We start from the raw sequence: 16,066 nt of genomic DNA on the forward strand, positions 1-16,066 counted from the left end.
AGTAGTCTGGATCTTCATGGAGGGTTTGTTTGAGCAACTCACTGATTAGCACTGTTATGGAAGCTCTGTGGACCCAGCCAGGCCAGCACTTAGTTAAGCTTCTGTGCAATTTCAGAGAGTTGCAGCTGGGTAGGCTCCAGTACCCTGGCTGGGACCATGTAAACAAATTGTTGATAACCTCAACACCCACAATGAAGCACAGACCAGTCTGTTTATTCTGTCCCGCCCAGGAGCTACAATCTATGGCCCTTTAGCCTCCTGGCTGGGATAGGCAGTGGGAGAATCAGCTGAGTAGGGGGCAGGGCAGCTCCTAATTCCTGAGCCTTTGGGCTGGGACTGAGCATAGACAGCAGCCACACCTAGTGGTCCATTGGGTGTGGTAGGATAACCTGGCCTCTAGCCTCCCACTCTACCAGGTTCAGTTCTGACTCAGGCCCTATGAAGCCAGGACTTTCCTGCTAAAGGGTTAGGCAGCAAATTCTACCACCTCCCACTGGGTCACTTCCTACCACAAGTTGCATTCCAGGCATCTCCTCAGCTGGTAGCAGTCTGGTGTCCCCGTTAGCTCCCGTAGTTGGTGAGTCAGCCACAGTGTGATCTGGGTACATGGGCTCTGCAGCACTTCTGCTACCTTTGGAGGAGCTTCCAATCCTTGTCCTTCCTCCTCCACAGCTAGGCCTGACTGAGCTGGGCTGCCTCATTTTATCTGCCTCTTCCAGGTAGAGCATACACATTAGGGAAAAGGGGTGTGGCCTCCCTACAATGATTGATCCAACTCCATTGACTGAGTGCAGGGATAGTACACCCTGCCACAAGCATACTTCAGGTTGCTGAAAAGTATTTTATACATCTTTATTTGAAGGCTTATTGGCAGCCACACTGACAGACTGTTTCGAGTCAGTAACATGCCACTAGCAGGATACACTCAGATGTACATTAAGGACCTCGGTTAATGGATCTCCACTACAGGAAACAGGACAGCATCAGATGGATTAGCTTGTCTTCCAGCAGATTGTGCTGGCTTACAAGGCCCAGCTATGGTTACTCTAAGAAACTATTCCTCAGGTGAGATCTTAGTGATGGATCTATTGTTACTGAACCCTATTCTGCCCAGGTAAGAGGAAATCACACCTTTTTGTCTCCATAAGAACCACCATGCATTAAGATGAAACACTTCAGGTATTTTTTTTAACTTTCTTGTTTATTCAAAGGCCTCGATCCAGTCAGACTTGCCTTTACAGCTTCTAGGGATAAGACACACCTCACATCACGTCCTGTCTGCCACAGCCACAAAACCTAATTCAACGGTGAATTCAGTCTCCAGGCTGTACGAGTGCTGGAAAAAATTACCACTCTCTTTTCCAAAGCTCTCACTGAATTACCAGACTTGACAGGTGCACTCTTGGACGTGAAATTAAATGATAGGAATCTAATGTATGGCAGGTGCTTCTCAGACAGTGCTAACATTCCTATATTGAGGATAAGGTTCTGGACTATTAATTAACAACAATGGCATATTTACTGTGACATTTGGAAATGCTGAGGCTACATGTTCCCTACAGCTTGGCTCTGTTTGGGATGGAATATGTGTGGTTCATTTACTAGCTACCTCTCCTTGCTAGGGATGTCTAATATCAATTAATTGTAGTGTCAAGTAACCTCATGAATTCTTAACGGTTAGTCAACTATTCTATAGTCCCCAGGGGCAGGGCTGACAGCCAGTGTGTTCTGGCCTCACTCCTAAGGAGCCCTCTCCTACTCCACACTGCTGCCTCTGATATAAAGGAAGCAGCACGGGGTGCCAGACAAGACTTGGTCTGTAAGGGAGCCAGTTTAAAAATCAGCTCCCCTCATGGATTGGCTGCCTGGCACCCTGTGCTACTGCTTCTGATGAAGAGGCAGTAATGCGGGGGTGGCAGCAGCCCTTATATAGAGGGTGGAGTCTGAGTTCTTAGATCTGGCATGCTCTTGGTTGCCTGCCCACCCGCCCAGCTCATAATACACTTTAAATGCAGAGCTGCAGTGGGGGTAGGTCCCGGACCTGGCACAAGCCAGGCTGTTGGTCAACCTGCTGTTCACCAACCTGAGGGGGGTGAAAGGGAATATATGTAGTCTTTTGCTTATCGGTTAATCGACTACACTATTCCTACTCCTTGCAGCCTTGCTGAAGTGTCTCTTTACCCCAGAGGCTGCTGGGTCCATGTTAAAGAATCAGTCTGCAAGAGACTGTACTTCACAAACATTAAATTGTACTCAGAACACTTTCTGAGCAGTATGGCAGTATTATTATACCTAGCTCACAGGGGGGTACTTAAGGGCAGAGGCTAATGACTTAGCATCGCAGAGGAATTGGCATTAATGGGAATAGACTCCCTCTTAGGTTTTTATGAGAGAGAAAAAGGCAAGAGATAAAGGGAAAAAATTGAAGTCAATGGAGACTCTAACACCTGTGCTCAAGCCACTAATACCCATTTTCTTCCCTGTCATGCCCTTACTATTGTAATCCTGTCCAGCTTGTTACAATTCCTCTACTGCACAGAGGCTTCCTTAAGTATTGATGCCTTCCCACCTCCCTCCAGCCCCGCACTCAATTGAAGACTGCTGGAAGCCACCTAGAAATAAGGGGTTACTAATTTAATTGAAATGACAAAAATATGGACCCATAAATTAGAATCAGTTGGCATACTGAATGATCCCCCTTACCATCACTTGAGTAATGTCATAATGAGGCCACATCGCAGTAACCTGGTCTAAAAAGCAAAAGTAACCTAACCAGATCAACAGCTATTGTTAGAAACAAAGGGAAATAAAGATACAGGCAATTCTTAAAGACATGGAGCAATGCAGTTGTAGGGTTACAGGCCTGGTGCTTTGCTGAGTTCCCTTCTTTTCTCCATGGCCAAAGAATGGCTGGTACACACTTGTGAAAGCCCCCAAAACCTGCTGAACAAATGGGCTTGCTCCTGTGATGACTGACATATAGTGACGCTTGAGTTTGGGCGTTCTAAGATGCAACTTGTGTGCGCAACGTCTGATTTTGCACTACCATTTAGAGAATTTCTAAGCAATGTCAGACAATTTCTTCTTTCTTGAAGTGAATATGGAGTAGACAAACAAATAGTAAAGGGAGGTGCTGTCCAACACTAATACCACAAGTACACAGATTGCAGGGAATCAAGATTAATGACAAATGAATGTGTGTGTGAGATTTAACTTGTGTTACTTCAAATAAAAAGGAGAGAGAGAGACGGCTTCAAATTCTATTTTGATTCAAGCGAATCAAGAACATAGTATCTGTTCATCAAAATAAAATCTTGCATCTAAGAATGTCTCACAAATAAGATGACAAATAGTTACTGTACATATGTACTTATAATACTTCTAACTATTACAGCAAGATTAGTAAAAACAAAACCTATAGATCTCATGCTTCTGAATGTCCCATTGACATTCTGGGAGAGGTAGATTCATGTTTTAAGTGCCAACATATTGACATGGGACTCAAATTGGAAATCTGAAAATCAGACCTAAGTTAATTAGCGCATGTGCTCAGCATATATAAAAATGAGGCCCATGTTTTTTAACCTGTTTTCAATGCATCTGGGCAGTTTATGTCAAAAAGATTCAGGAATCAAAAAGTTTCAGACTCAGATATGTACGTCATAATTTTAATAAATAAAATTTATTTAAAATATGCTTTATCATTTATTCACAGTTTCAAGTTTGAAGAAAAGCACATATTCTTAATCAAAAACATTTAAATCTGTTTCACGTTGTGATGAAAACGAGATTCCAGCAAACGCTAATATCTTTGAAAAAATCTTGTACTGAAGCTAAAAAGGTACACATTTATTTTTGCACATGGTATTAACTGTAGTTAAAAAGGAAATAGGTTTTCATATAAAAGGGAAATTCCTTTGTAGTTTCAGTTAACGTTACTGGAAAACCTTGCAATACAACTTTGCTTACAAAGTAACTTTTATATAAAAATATCAAACGGGTCCAACTGTAACAGATTACATTTTTATGCTAAATATTCTCTTTTGCATCACTGCAAAGCCCACTATTTTTCAGAAAAATCAACTGTATTTCTCAAATGTAAAAGATTGGAAGCGTCACATCTAGATTTCAATTTCAGCACTTCATAAATGAAAAACCATCAGCAACCAAATCATAATCGAGCTGGTATGGGATAGTGCTGAACTCCTGTTCTTTCCCAGCTGTACCATGTTATAAATAGGTAATGTTTACCTCAACTTCCATAAAGCTAGGCACCACATAGGACAAAGCCACTGACCCCATATTTAACAAGGCACTGATATTTCTGCTACCTGTAGCAATTTTTTATTTATTAGGTCACCGAATTCCCATCTTATCAGCTTCACTGTTCTGAGTCAGCTGCTCTAACAAATTTAAAATGACTTCTATTCTTGCTAGCAGAGTTACACTTTTGTTGGCAGTTGCACGCAATAAAAGGGAGTAAACTTGCTTGTTGGTCTTAAGAACTTCCTCCTCTTCATTACTGCCACTGAAAAGGAAACATAGGTACCATGAACTATTACCCTGTATCAAAGCATAAACAATTACATAGTGCAAATATTGATTTATTAAAACAATGACTCCCCCACCATCAGAATCTTGCCCTCCTCGGGCTTCCATGTCTTTTGGTTCTCACACTCTCTCTAATCACTGCTTCATTGTTTCTTTGAAATTGTCCTCCTTATCCCTACTCTAGCTTTTTCTAAAAGAATCTCATGGGGTCCTGAGCCTCACTCTGTCATCTTCCTTTACACCCTCTCGGCAGCATATTCAAAACAAGGTTTCAAGTACTATCTCTGTATGTTAACTCCCAGATTTATTTATCCATGCTATACCTGTCTCCCTTCTCTGAACTCTATGGCTGCCTTTCTGATATCTCTTCATGGACTATTGAGCCACCAGTCTAAACTCAACAGGAATGCCACAAAACTCTTAATCTTTCCCTACACAAGGCCTTCTGCTTTCTTTGGTGGTGTCATCCATGGTGACATTCTCTTTGTCACTCAGGCCTATAATCTGAGCATCATCTTTGCTATGGATCTTTCTCTAGATCCTCAGACCTCAGCTATGGTCTGGCAACTTTTTCCTGCATAACATCTTTAGGATCTGGCCTTTCCTCTCCATCCACACAGATATATATATATATATATATCATCCAGTCGCTCATCATCTTGCCCCACTTAGCCCATCAAAACACTCATGCTAAGGTAATTTTGCTGGCTATCACTTCAACTATATTACCAGGGTCTCTGAATCCCTAAACTGGCTTCCTCTTCTCTGGTGCATTTATGCCACTTTAGGAAATAAAACTACAAAGGCCAGTTTTTAAAATCTCTGAAAAATAACAAAGTTGCCACTTTCCTATTACAGGAAATGTTTTTAAAATGTGACTACTTGGTTTAATTGTAAATCTATCAAGAACTGACAAGAAACAAAGCAGCAATTAGTTCATAACATTTGGCACAATGCTATGGCAGGGTTATTTAACAGAGAGAATAGGTATTCAATAAAAATCCAATGAAATGCAAACTGTTTTGAGGATAAACTACACAAATTCCCAAGATGAAACACCACTTTGAATTACTCTCTCTCCCACACTCAACCATGCAAATTTTAGACAGCCAAATTCAGTTCTGCTTAAGCACTTAATTTTTAGAGATGTCCTGCTTTCATACAGGTTAATAATCCAGATTGCAACTGTTGTGGCATGAGAGCTGCTGTGTCAAACATGGGGTTAAATTTCCCTTCTGCATTCCCTTTGAATGAGTGCATCTACCACCATGCATCAACAAAAGCAATTACTAATTCCCACTGTGGCCAAGCTAACCATTGCAGTGGAGGCTCGGGGGAAGGTAGGCATCTCCCCCTCACCCGATGGGCAGAAAATGTAATATGCAAATATTATTTGCCCAGTTCATGTAAGAAGGTTAGAGAGAGAGAAAGGGAATTTAACTTACCTTGAAAGTACTTCTACAGTTTTTGAATGATACACATTAGGTGAATTAATTTTGTATGACAATAGCATTCTGCATTTATTTTGCAGGCCTTGAAAAATTGAACACTAACAGTTCAATTTAAATGTGTTTACTATGTATACAGCCTTCACTATAAAATCAATTTAAACAGAATATTAGTGATTACACCAGTAGATTGGAAAAGAAAGTCTAAATATTCTACTCTGACATGACACTCTCTTTAAGACTATGAAGTATGATAGAACAGAACCAATACAATTACTAGTGTTAGTCAATTATTTTACATGTCAATTTGTTTAAAAAGATGGAATGTTCTCTGGTCCTTGGCATTGTGTATATTTACACTGCCACCTTGTGGAAGCTTTTTTAAAAATTAAAGGCACCTTATTGCTTCTACATAGAGAAAGTCTTTTAATCTTTCTCCTTCCATTTATACAGCTCTCCTCGCTCTGCTTTATCGTCCTTGTACACAGGAGGATGGATGCTTTCACTAAATTGCATTTAGATAGTAGCAGCCAACTTAATAGTACGGCAGCTGTTTAAACCGTAGCCAGTGACTGTACTCCAGTGTGACAATATAGACAATAGTACATTGATCTTGATGCCAATTGTGCAGTTAATACAGCATTCAGCAATAAAGAAAAAAAACCTCTGGCAATATATACACAACACTGGAATAAGGCAGAAGAACAAGTTTTGTAAACAACTCCAAAGAAGGGAGTTTGGCTGATATTTATGCTATTTCTGATGGAGTACAAGTTGTCTTGTCTACACAGTCTCAGCTGATGGGGTCACCACATTGTTGTAGCTGATGGGATAAAATGTATTTTCTGGCTCTCCCTAGGCAAGAGTAAATATAATTACATCCAAGAGGAGTGAAACTGGTATATGCAATTATTACACTGCTATGACTATTTGAAAGAACACTTCAAGGTCAACACAAAAAGAAAATAAAGGAAAAAAAGAGAGGCCATGTTCTTGTTTTGAATTAAATCTTGGCAGACACTATAGGAGAAAATAAGGAAATGCTTACACAAAAAAGGATAATCACTTAGAGTGCCACTCCAATACATATTTTAGAAAACATACTATTCAGCCGTGCTAAGCATGAGTCCAAGATTTGCACATAAAAACATCACTCTTCGCTTTTTCTTTTTGTTTTTAACTTAGTGGGGACATACCATAAATGTCATACTTCAAACTACAGTCATCTGCAAATCTGTAGTAATTTGCAATGGGTCTCAGTCATTCGTGTCTGTTAGCAATGTTCTATCACAGGTGAAAACATAAGAGAGACCCACCCATGTCAAAGGCAAGTACATCCACCTAACATGCTGCACAAATATATCCTGATGGAAAGATAATGCCAAAGCTGGAGAGATTTTAGGTTACCTGCCAATAAATGATTGCTGTGCAAGTTAAAGATGACTTCTGTACATGTGTATGCACCTGTGCATAATGAGGGGCAGACAGACATCATTAAATATGATCAACCAGACACACCCCCTCCAATCTAATAGAGATAAAGTTTTGATAATTCATCCTTTTGTTATGGCTATTCATAGGTTGTTTTTATTTTCTCTTCTCAAAATCTTATGCAGTTCTTCGGAAACAACAGATAAAAGAAGCTGTCCACACATAAGGAGCAAACAAGTTGTAGGTCATTCCCTCAGTTAAATAAATAACAAAACACTATATACTAAGAAGAGTAAGTCAGAGTTGAGATGTAGATGGACCTTTGGTCTCACCTAGTATGGTTGTTCTTATGAAGCTTGATCACATACACCTTTTGCAAAGAATACAAATTGCATATACAAATACTGCATGTGCGTAATACACAGAGATGCACATTAGAATGCATATCATTCAAAATGCACCTTACCAAAGCTTAACAAGTCTTGACTTACCCAATTTTCTTTTTTGTTGATGTTAATAATTTAATTGATTGGAGGAGGAGGAATGACAATCGAGATTCAAATATACCAAGGAGTTTTATTACTTCATCTTTATTAAGGTTAGAAGTGGATTCGCCAGGTATTGTCTTCTCATCATTACTTTTGACATCCTCATTTATCTAGAAATAAAAGTATTTCACCCAACTCAGCTAAAAAACTGTATTTTAAAATCAGGTTTAAATACTACCATTTAAATTTACTCCACTCTTTAAAATATACAGTGTTAATGTCAAGGTTATTATTCCATCCTGTTTATGAAATTGTTTTGGTAATAATTTATATCAGCAATGTATACCAGTTAGAGAAGGCTGGCTATGAAGTCTTGCAAAGTAACTTTAATATGTTCCACGTACTTCATCAAATTTAATTATGAAAATAATGGAAAAGCTTGATAACTGTTGCTCAGATTACCAGTGCCATTTGATAATGACAAATGTATTGCAGCATTACTTACTGATTCAACCATCAGGATCTCTATGACAGGACTCAACTACAAACGACCTAAATGCTTAACACTTTAGCTACATGGTGAATCATGATGGGAAAATATAAAGCTTGTTTATATTTATTTAAAAGAAGCATACATGCAGCTCTCAAAGATTTCACATGATCTGTACATGTAAGACGGACTACTACTGCCAGAAAGGAAGGACTCACTATGTCCCATTATGCAGAAATACATGAGTTTTAGTCAATTTTTGGAGAACTATGAGATTCAGAATTCTATTTCTCTGAAATGATGGCAATTAGCTTTAACACCACCAGAGTTAGGTCTAGTGTTACTAGGATTACATTAAAACTTACAAGCTTGAATTCATCTGACCAAGTTATAATATGTCATGCTAATAATATATAATGATGTTTAGATATACTATTTTTGTCCTCAACATTTTAAATGCAGACCAATGGTTCTACTTAGATCTCCAACTATTGTGGTGCTGTTTGACAAGGCAGAACTTAACAGGATTCCAAAACAGGTTTACCCTCAAAACAAACGATGAACTTGTACCTCTTTCTGGCCAGTGGATGTATTCCTTCGATAGGCATAAAGAGAGGGCATGTCTAGCACATGTATGCTTATTAGGGATGTTAAAATGCTGTTAAAATTTTTCAGCAGTTACACATTTACACGTGTGTGTGGGGAGGGACGCGCAAGGGCAGTATTCACAGAGAGCTTTTAAGCCAGCTCCCTGCCAGCACTGGCTCATGTTTTCCTCCTCTCCCCCCGTACTGCTGCCAGCTCCCTACAAACACTGTCTCTTGCCACCCCACCCCCGCATAGAGGCAGCAGTGCAGGGCGGCAGGTGGGAGCCACTTTGTGGGGGAAGCCGGTTTTTAAACTGGCTCACAGGATAGCAGTTCGCTTCCCAGGAATGAGAATGAGAGCACACTGGCTGCTGTCCCTGCCCCTGGGGACTATTGAATAGTCGTGTAACTGCTAAAATTTCATGCGGACACATAACTATTCAATTACATGCTATCTAACATCCCTATTTAAAAGCTGGCTCCCCACATGCATCGGCTTGCCTTTCCCCGCCCCCTTCTGCCTCTGGTACAGAGGCAATGGGGAAAGGCAGGAGCATGTAACCGAGAGGGTTAACCAACAAGCCCAGGCTAGGATAGTGAACTATTCTTTAAATAATAAATAAAAGATTTAAAAAACAGTATTTTATTCACAAATTAACAGGTGTAAGTGACTGCACAAGGTGCAGAGCAACAAATAATCAGACCACTTGTCTATTTGCTTACCTGTTCATGTTCAGCTAAAAGCTCCTTTCTGATAAGCTGGAATGCACACTGAGTCTTTATCAATATGTCCAGAGCCCCAGAGAGAGTCTTTAATTTTCCAGCACTACTGTTTTGACCTAAAATTAGAAAGATGCGAGCTACTTTCATGCAAGGATCTCAGAGTGTCTTACAAAGGTATTATTTGTATTACTGTAGCACCTCAGAGCCTTACTCAAGGACCAGGATGGCACTGTACACATGTGTACACACACACACACACACACACACACACACATTTGAAGGCACTTACAGATGAAGTATAAGACGAGACAACAGATGGACACAGACTAGGAAGTACACAATGTGACAAGATTTGTCAGCATGACAGACCATGTTCTCAGCACTCCAACAGCCTCACTGTTAAGTCTTGTTTGTTTTGTGTGGGTTTTTATAAGCATTGTGGAAAGAGAGCTCTAACGAGGGATTTAAAGGTGGATAATGCTTATGGGGAGTGCCTCCCAAATGGGTAAGCACAGCAGAGGAGAAAGCACGATCATACCGGGATATAAAATATATTGGAAGGATAGAACAGGCAGTGTGGGTGGCGGAGTGGCACTGTATGTGAAAGATAACGTAGAATCAAATGAAAAAAATCTTAAATGAATCAACATGTTCAATAGAATCACTATGGATACTAATTCCATGCTCCAATAAGAAGAATATAACAGTAGGGATATATTATTGACCATCTGACCAGGACAGTGATAGTGACATTTAAATGCTAGAGGAGATTAGAGAGGCTACCAAAATAAAAAACTCTATAATAATTGGGGATTTCAATTATCCCCATATTGACGGGATACATATCACCCCAGGAAGAGATGCAGAGATCAAATTTCTCAATGGCTTAAATGACTGCTTCTTGGAGCAGCTGGTACAGGAATCCATAAGGATGAGGCAATTCTCGGTTTAGTCCTGAGTGGAGTGCAGGATCAGGTCCAGGATATAACCGTTACAGGACCGCTTGGGAATAGTGACCATAATATAATAACATTCAACATTCCTGTGGTGGGAAGAACACCTCAGCAGTCCAGCACTCTGGCATTTAATTTCAAAAAAGGGAATTACATAAAAATGAGCAGGTTAGTTAAACAGAAATTAAAAGGCACAGTGACGAGAGCTAAATCCCTGCAAGCTGCATGGAAACTTTTTAAAGACACCATAATAGAGGCCCAACTTAAAAGTATACCCCAAATTTAAAAACATGGTAATAGACCTAAACAAGAGTCACCATGGCTTACCCACCATGTAAAAGAAGCAGTGAGGGACAAAAAGGCATCTTTCAAGAAATGGAAGTCCAATCCCAGGGAGATAAATAGAAAGGAACATAAACACTGTCAAATTAAGTGTAAAAATGTAATAAGAAAAGCAAAAAAAGATTGAGGAACAGCTAGCCAAAAACTCAAAAAACAATAGCAAAATGATTTTTAAGTACATTAGAAGCAGGAAGCCTGCTAAAAACCAGTGGGTCCCCTAGACGATCGAGATACAAAAGGAGCAATCAAGGACGATAAAGCCATTGCAAAGAAGCTAAATGATTTCTTTGCATCAGTCTTCACAGCTGAGGATGTTGGGGAGATTCCCAAACCTGCACCGTCCTTTGTGGAAGATGAATCTGAGGAACTGTCCTGGATTGAAGTGTCATTAGAGGAGGTTTTGGAACAAATAGAAAAACTTAACATTAACAAATCACTGGGACCAGATGGCAGTCACCCAATGGTTCTAAAAGAACTCAAATGGGAAATTGCTGAACTGTTAACTGTGATCTGGAATCTATCCTTTAAATCAGCCCTGGCTGGGCTTATGGGAGCAGACTGCACAGGGATAGGTGGGGGAAAAGGTTGGTGGGTGGGGGCTATCATCTATGCAGTGACGTGGAGGCGGGGTGGGAGTCTGTTTGAGATGTCCTGAATCACTTGCTGCATTCCAGATGGGCGAATGAGACCCTTTCTTTCTGTCTGGGTTGGAGGCAAGTGCAGGAAGAAGGCTGCATAAGGGGGGGGGGGTGGATGTGGGGGTGTACCAGGACACTTCCATGATTAAATTTCATTCAAAGTTTACATAGGTGTTAATGGTTAAGGTAAGAAAGGAATACTTTTAAACAGTATTTTTTTGGAGTGATGCAGATATCTAAAATTCTGATTTTTAAATCCTGTGTTACTCATTAATACAACAAACTGTATTGCATTAAGGCCAGATCTTTGCTATCTGGTAGAGTTGTGGCTTTTATGAGTCAGAAGTAGCAAGTACTAGGTGTGATGATAGCTGTTTTGTAGGATGAAACTTTACCTGCAAGCTCTTTGAAACATGGATCTGTCTGCAAACTCTGAAGCCATGTGTTAATTTGCTTTGAGGCTTTTACTCTTCGAGTTGGTGACCACACAAAGTGAAAGTTTCAAACCAAGAGAACTTATCTGTTTTTATAGGTCTCTGTTTCACTTGTATTTGTATAGCATGGATCCTAAACATTCCTCAGAGAAACTGTACAAGCCTGAGTGAATGCCTTTTACTCTCCTTTCAGTAAATATTATGTTAATATTTGAAAGGAGAGCATGACTATTTCTAGTTGACTCAGATCGGTTTAGCAACTTAAAGCAGAGCTACGTGTGGATAATATGCATTTTGGATTATTTACTAGCTTGAGTTGTTATAAAGGATGATAATACATATACTCCAAGAGTAGTGTTAATTTTCTTTTTATTTGATTTCATATTAAATATACATAGTAAGCATTGCTCCTTGTTAATTGTCCCTTGTTTGAATATATTTTCTTCCACACCTATGGAGTGTTTAAAATATATATTGTGGCAGAGTCAATCCTACTCCTGGGCCTCTGGCCCCAATCAAGCCACTGTTCCACAATTTAGGAGTCGCAGTATAAGATTCACTTCGCCTTGTTTTGGTGTTTGGCATCTCCCTGCAGCCTTTATCAGGCCTGCTGCTGCTGCTCTATCTGGCTCTTCCGGTCCCCTTATCAGTTGTCTCTCTCCACACTCCAAACTTCTTCTTCACTCTCCAAACTCCTCCTTCACTCTCTCCCCGCCTCCACCCACAGGGAGGGTTTTCGAAGAGGCCTCGTGGAAGCCCCAATCAGCTTCACCTGGACCTTAATTGATTTGCAGCCACCTTGTCTCAGCTGCCCCTAATTAGCCAGGATTGCTGCCTCTTTCTGCAAGAGCTGCTTCTCTCCCCTTCCACCAAGCCCTTTAACCTGCTCTATCACAATATTTATATCTAGGTTTGTTTGTAATTGATGTTGCATATCCACACACTCTCTCAACATTGGTGTTGCACATAAGAAATTTCAACCCTCCCAAAATAAAATTTAACCCACCCAAGGATGGAAACTGTTAGAGGGAACACTGTTTCCAGAATACAAGAAAAGGCAGGTAAAGTAATACTTTTGCCGTATCCTCGTCATTTGGTGAAGGAAAAGAACGGTTACTTACCTGTAAACTGTTGTTCTTTGAGATGTGTTGTTCATGTCCATTCAAATCAGGTGTGCGCACCGCATCTTCTGGAGCGTTTTTCCTAGCAGTACCTGTAGCGCTGGCAGGGCGCCCCCTGGAGCGGCACCGCTATAGCAGAGCGTAAGTACCCCTGCTGGCGCTCCCCCTCCTCAGTTTCTTCTTGCTGGATGTTCCGATGAAGTGGAGGTAGGGGGGGAAAATCGAATGGACATGAGCAACACATCTCGAAGAACAATAGTTACAGGTAAGTAACCATTCTTTTCTTCTTCAAGTGGTTGCTCATGTCCATTTGAATCAGGTGACTTCCAAGCCAACCCCATTTACGGAGGAGGGGTCAGAGCACTAAGAAAGAGAAGTCCACGAAAGTTGAACAACCCAGAACGTATTTATTCCAGCAACATAACACAGAGAACTGTTGACTAAAGTGCAATGTGATACAAAGGAAAAATAAACATTTACAACACAGAGCTGAGGACCACAGAGCCCAACCCTGCGTCCTCCTTGGCCTGCTGTGTCAGCGCATAGTGTGCCATAAAGGTATGCACTGACAACCACGTGGCCTCCCTGCAGATTTCTGTAATGGGAACCTGCCCCCCAAAAGCTACAAAGGACACCTGCATCATGGTAGAACATGCTGTAACCCGGGGCGGGACCTTCCTGGCCAGGACATAAGACTCCCTGATACACCCCGCGACCCAACTGGACAACCTCTGGGTCAAGATAGGGAGCCCTTTCATTCTGTCCGCAAAAGCCACAAACAGTTGCGTGGACTTGCGAGAGGGTTTCGTTCTATCAACATAAAAGGCTAACGCCCGCCTAGCATCTAGGGAGTGGAGTACTTGCTCCCTAGAAGAGGCATGGGGGTTTGGAAAGAAAACTGGGAGGTAAATTTCTTGGGACAGATGGAACGGTGACACCACCTTGGGGAGAAAGGCCGGATGAGGACGAAGCCTCACATTATTCTCTGAGAACACGAGGTAGGGCGAGTTTACAGTTAGCGCCCTCAGCTTGGAGACCCTGCGAGCCGACGTAATGGCTACAATGAATGCAACCTTCATAGAGAGGTGCTTCAAAGAGCACGTGGCCAGCGGCTCAAAAGGGGATGACACAAGTCTAGACAACACAAGGTTAAGGTCCCAAGCGGGGAGAGGGGGTGTAACCGAGGGGTATAACTTATCCAAACCCTTAAGGAACCTTTTGACGACAGGGTCAGAGAACAGAGAGACTCCTGCCAATCCAACATGGAAGGCAGAGAGTGATGCCACATGGACTTTGATAGAAGAGGTAGAGAGGCCACCAGACCTAAACTCAAAAAGGTAGTCCAGAATGGACGGGACAGGTTCACAAGACGGGTGCACCCCCCTTCTGGACACCCAAGACAAGAACCGCCGCCACTTGGCTGCATAGGACCGCCTGATGGACTGCTTCCTGCTACCTAGGAGCACCATCTGCACTTCCTGGGAACATTCCCTTTCTGGTTGGGTCAGCCACAGATAAACCAGGCCGTCAGGTGGAGAGAGCTGAGATTCAGGTGAACCATGAGCCCCCCGTCCCAAGGTTGGGTGAGGAGATCCCGAACCAGCAGGAACGTTATAGGCGCCTCGGTGAGCATATCCACCAGGCTTGGGAACCAGAACTGCCTGGGCCACCGAGGGGCTATCAGGATGACCGTGGACCTGAAGGTCCTGACCCTGGTCAGAACCCCGGGAATTAGGGGGAACGGAGGGAATGCATAGAGGATGCCTGCTGGCCACAGTATGGTCATGGCATCTCCCCTGGAGAGATCCCCCAGGCCCAACAGGGAGCAGTAATTCTGGCACTTGGTGTTGTGTGCCGAGGCAAACAGGTCTAGTAGGGGACAGCCCCACCTGTGGAAGACCAGACGAAGGGCAGAATCCTTGGGGGACCATTTGTGGGCTCCGAAGGACCTGCTCAGAGCATCGGCCAGCAAGTTTTTGCACCCCGGCAGGTACTCTGCCTGCAAAGCTATATTGTGCGCTATGCACAAGTCCCACAGCCACAAAGCCTCACAGCAGAGGGAAGGCAACTGTTACGGTAAACAACAGCTGCTGTGTTGTCCAGGTGCATCAGGACGGAGTGGTGGGACAACTTCGACAGGAAGGTCTCGCAGGCACTCCTGACTGCCCTGAGCTCCCGGACATTTATGTGCAGGGCTCGCTCTGCCGGAGACCACAAGCCCTGGGTCCTGTGATGCCCCAGGTGCGCTCCCCAACCCAGGTCCGAGGCATCTGTCACCAGTGTGATTGAGGAGGGAGGCACAGTAAACAGAACCCCGCTGCCCACCACAGCCTCCTGAGTCCACCACTGTAAGGTGGCGATTATCTCTGGAGGCACCGTGAGAACCATGTCCCAGAGACCCCTGGACTGGATGAATGACTTTGCTAACCAGGCTTGCAGGGGTCTGAGCCTCATTCAAGCATGGCGTACCACATACGTGCATGTTGCCATGTGGCCCAGCAGTCTCAAACAGACTCGGGCAGTCGTAATGGGGAACCGGGTTAACTCAGAGACCAGCTCCACTATGGCCAGAAATCTGTTCCTGGGGAGGAATGCTCTCGCCAAGAGAGCCCCCTCGAATTCGAGGCACTGAGAGGGAGTCAACAGTGACTTTTTCTCATTGAGCATGAGACCCAGTCTTCTGAAGAGAGTTCTTGTAAGGGAAACATGAGCCTCCACTTGTTGGTAGGATCGACCACGAATCAGCCAGTCGTCTAGGTACGGAAAGATGTGTACCCCTTTTTTGGGGAGGAAAGCCATTACGATAGTCATGCATTTTGCGAAGACCCTGGGTGCTGTCGAGAGACCAAACAGGAGCACC

At 42.5% G+C, this 16,066-nt stretch overlaps 1 protein-coding gene across 5 annotated transcripts in view; it reads right to left on the reverse strand.

Moving 5' to 3' along the window:
• Positions 1-3,656: 3,656 nt before the first annotated feature.
• The window catches only part of EDRF1 (erythroid differentiation regulatory factor 1), a 57,875-nt gene continuing 45,465 nt past the window's right edge, over positions 3,657-16,066 (reverse strand). For all 5 annotated transcript variants that reach the window (XM_075935281.2, XM_075935280.2, XM_075935283.2 and 2 more), the window contains 3 exons: positions 9,719-9,834; positions 7,922-8,088; positions 3,657-4,528 (listed from right to left, as the gene is read on the reverse strand). In XM_075935281.2, coding sequence (XP_075791396.2) covers positions 4,357-4,528; positions 7,922-8,088; positions 9,719-9,834 — 455 coding nt within the window. In that variant the 3' untranslated portion in view covers positions 3,657-4,356. The remainder of the gene's footprint in view (positions 4,529-7,921; positions 8,089-9,718; positions 9,835-16,066) is intronic.

The sequence above is a fragment of the Pelodiscus sinensis genome, chromosome 8 (assembly GCF_052426305.1).
Source record: "Pelodiscus sinensis isolate ZL-2025 chromosome 8, ASM5242630v1, whole genome shotgun sequence".
Classification (NCBI taxonomy): Eukaryota; Metazoa; Chordata; order Testudines; family Trionychidae; genus Pelodiscus; species Pelodiscus sinensis.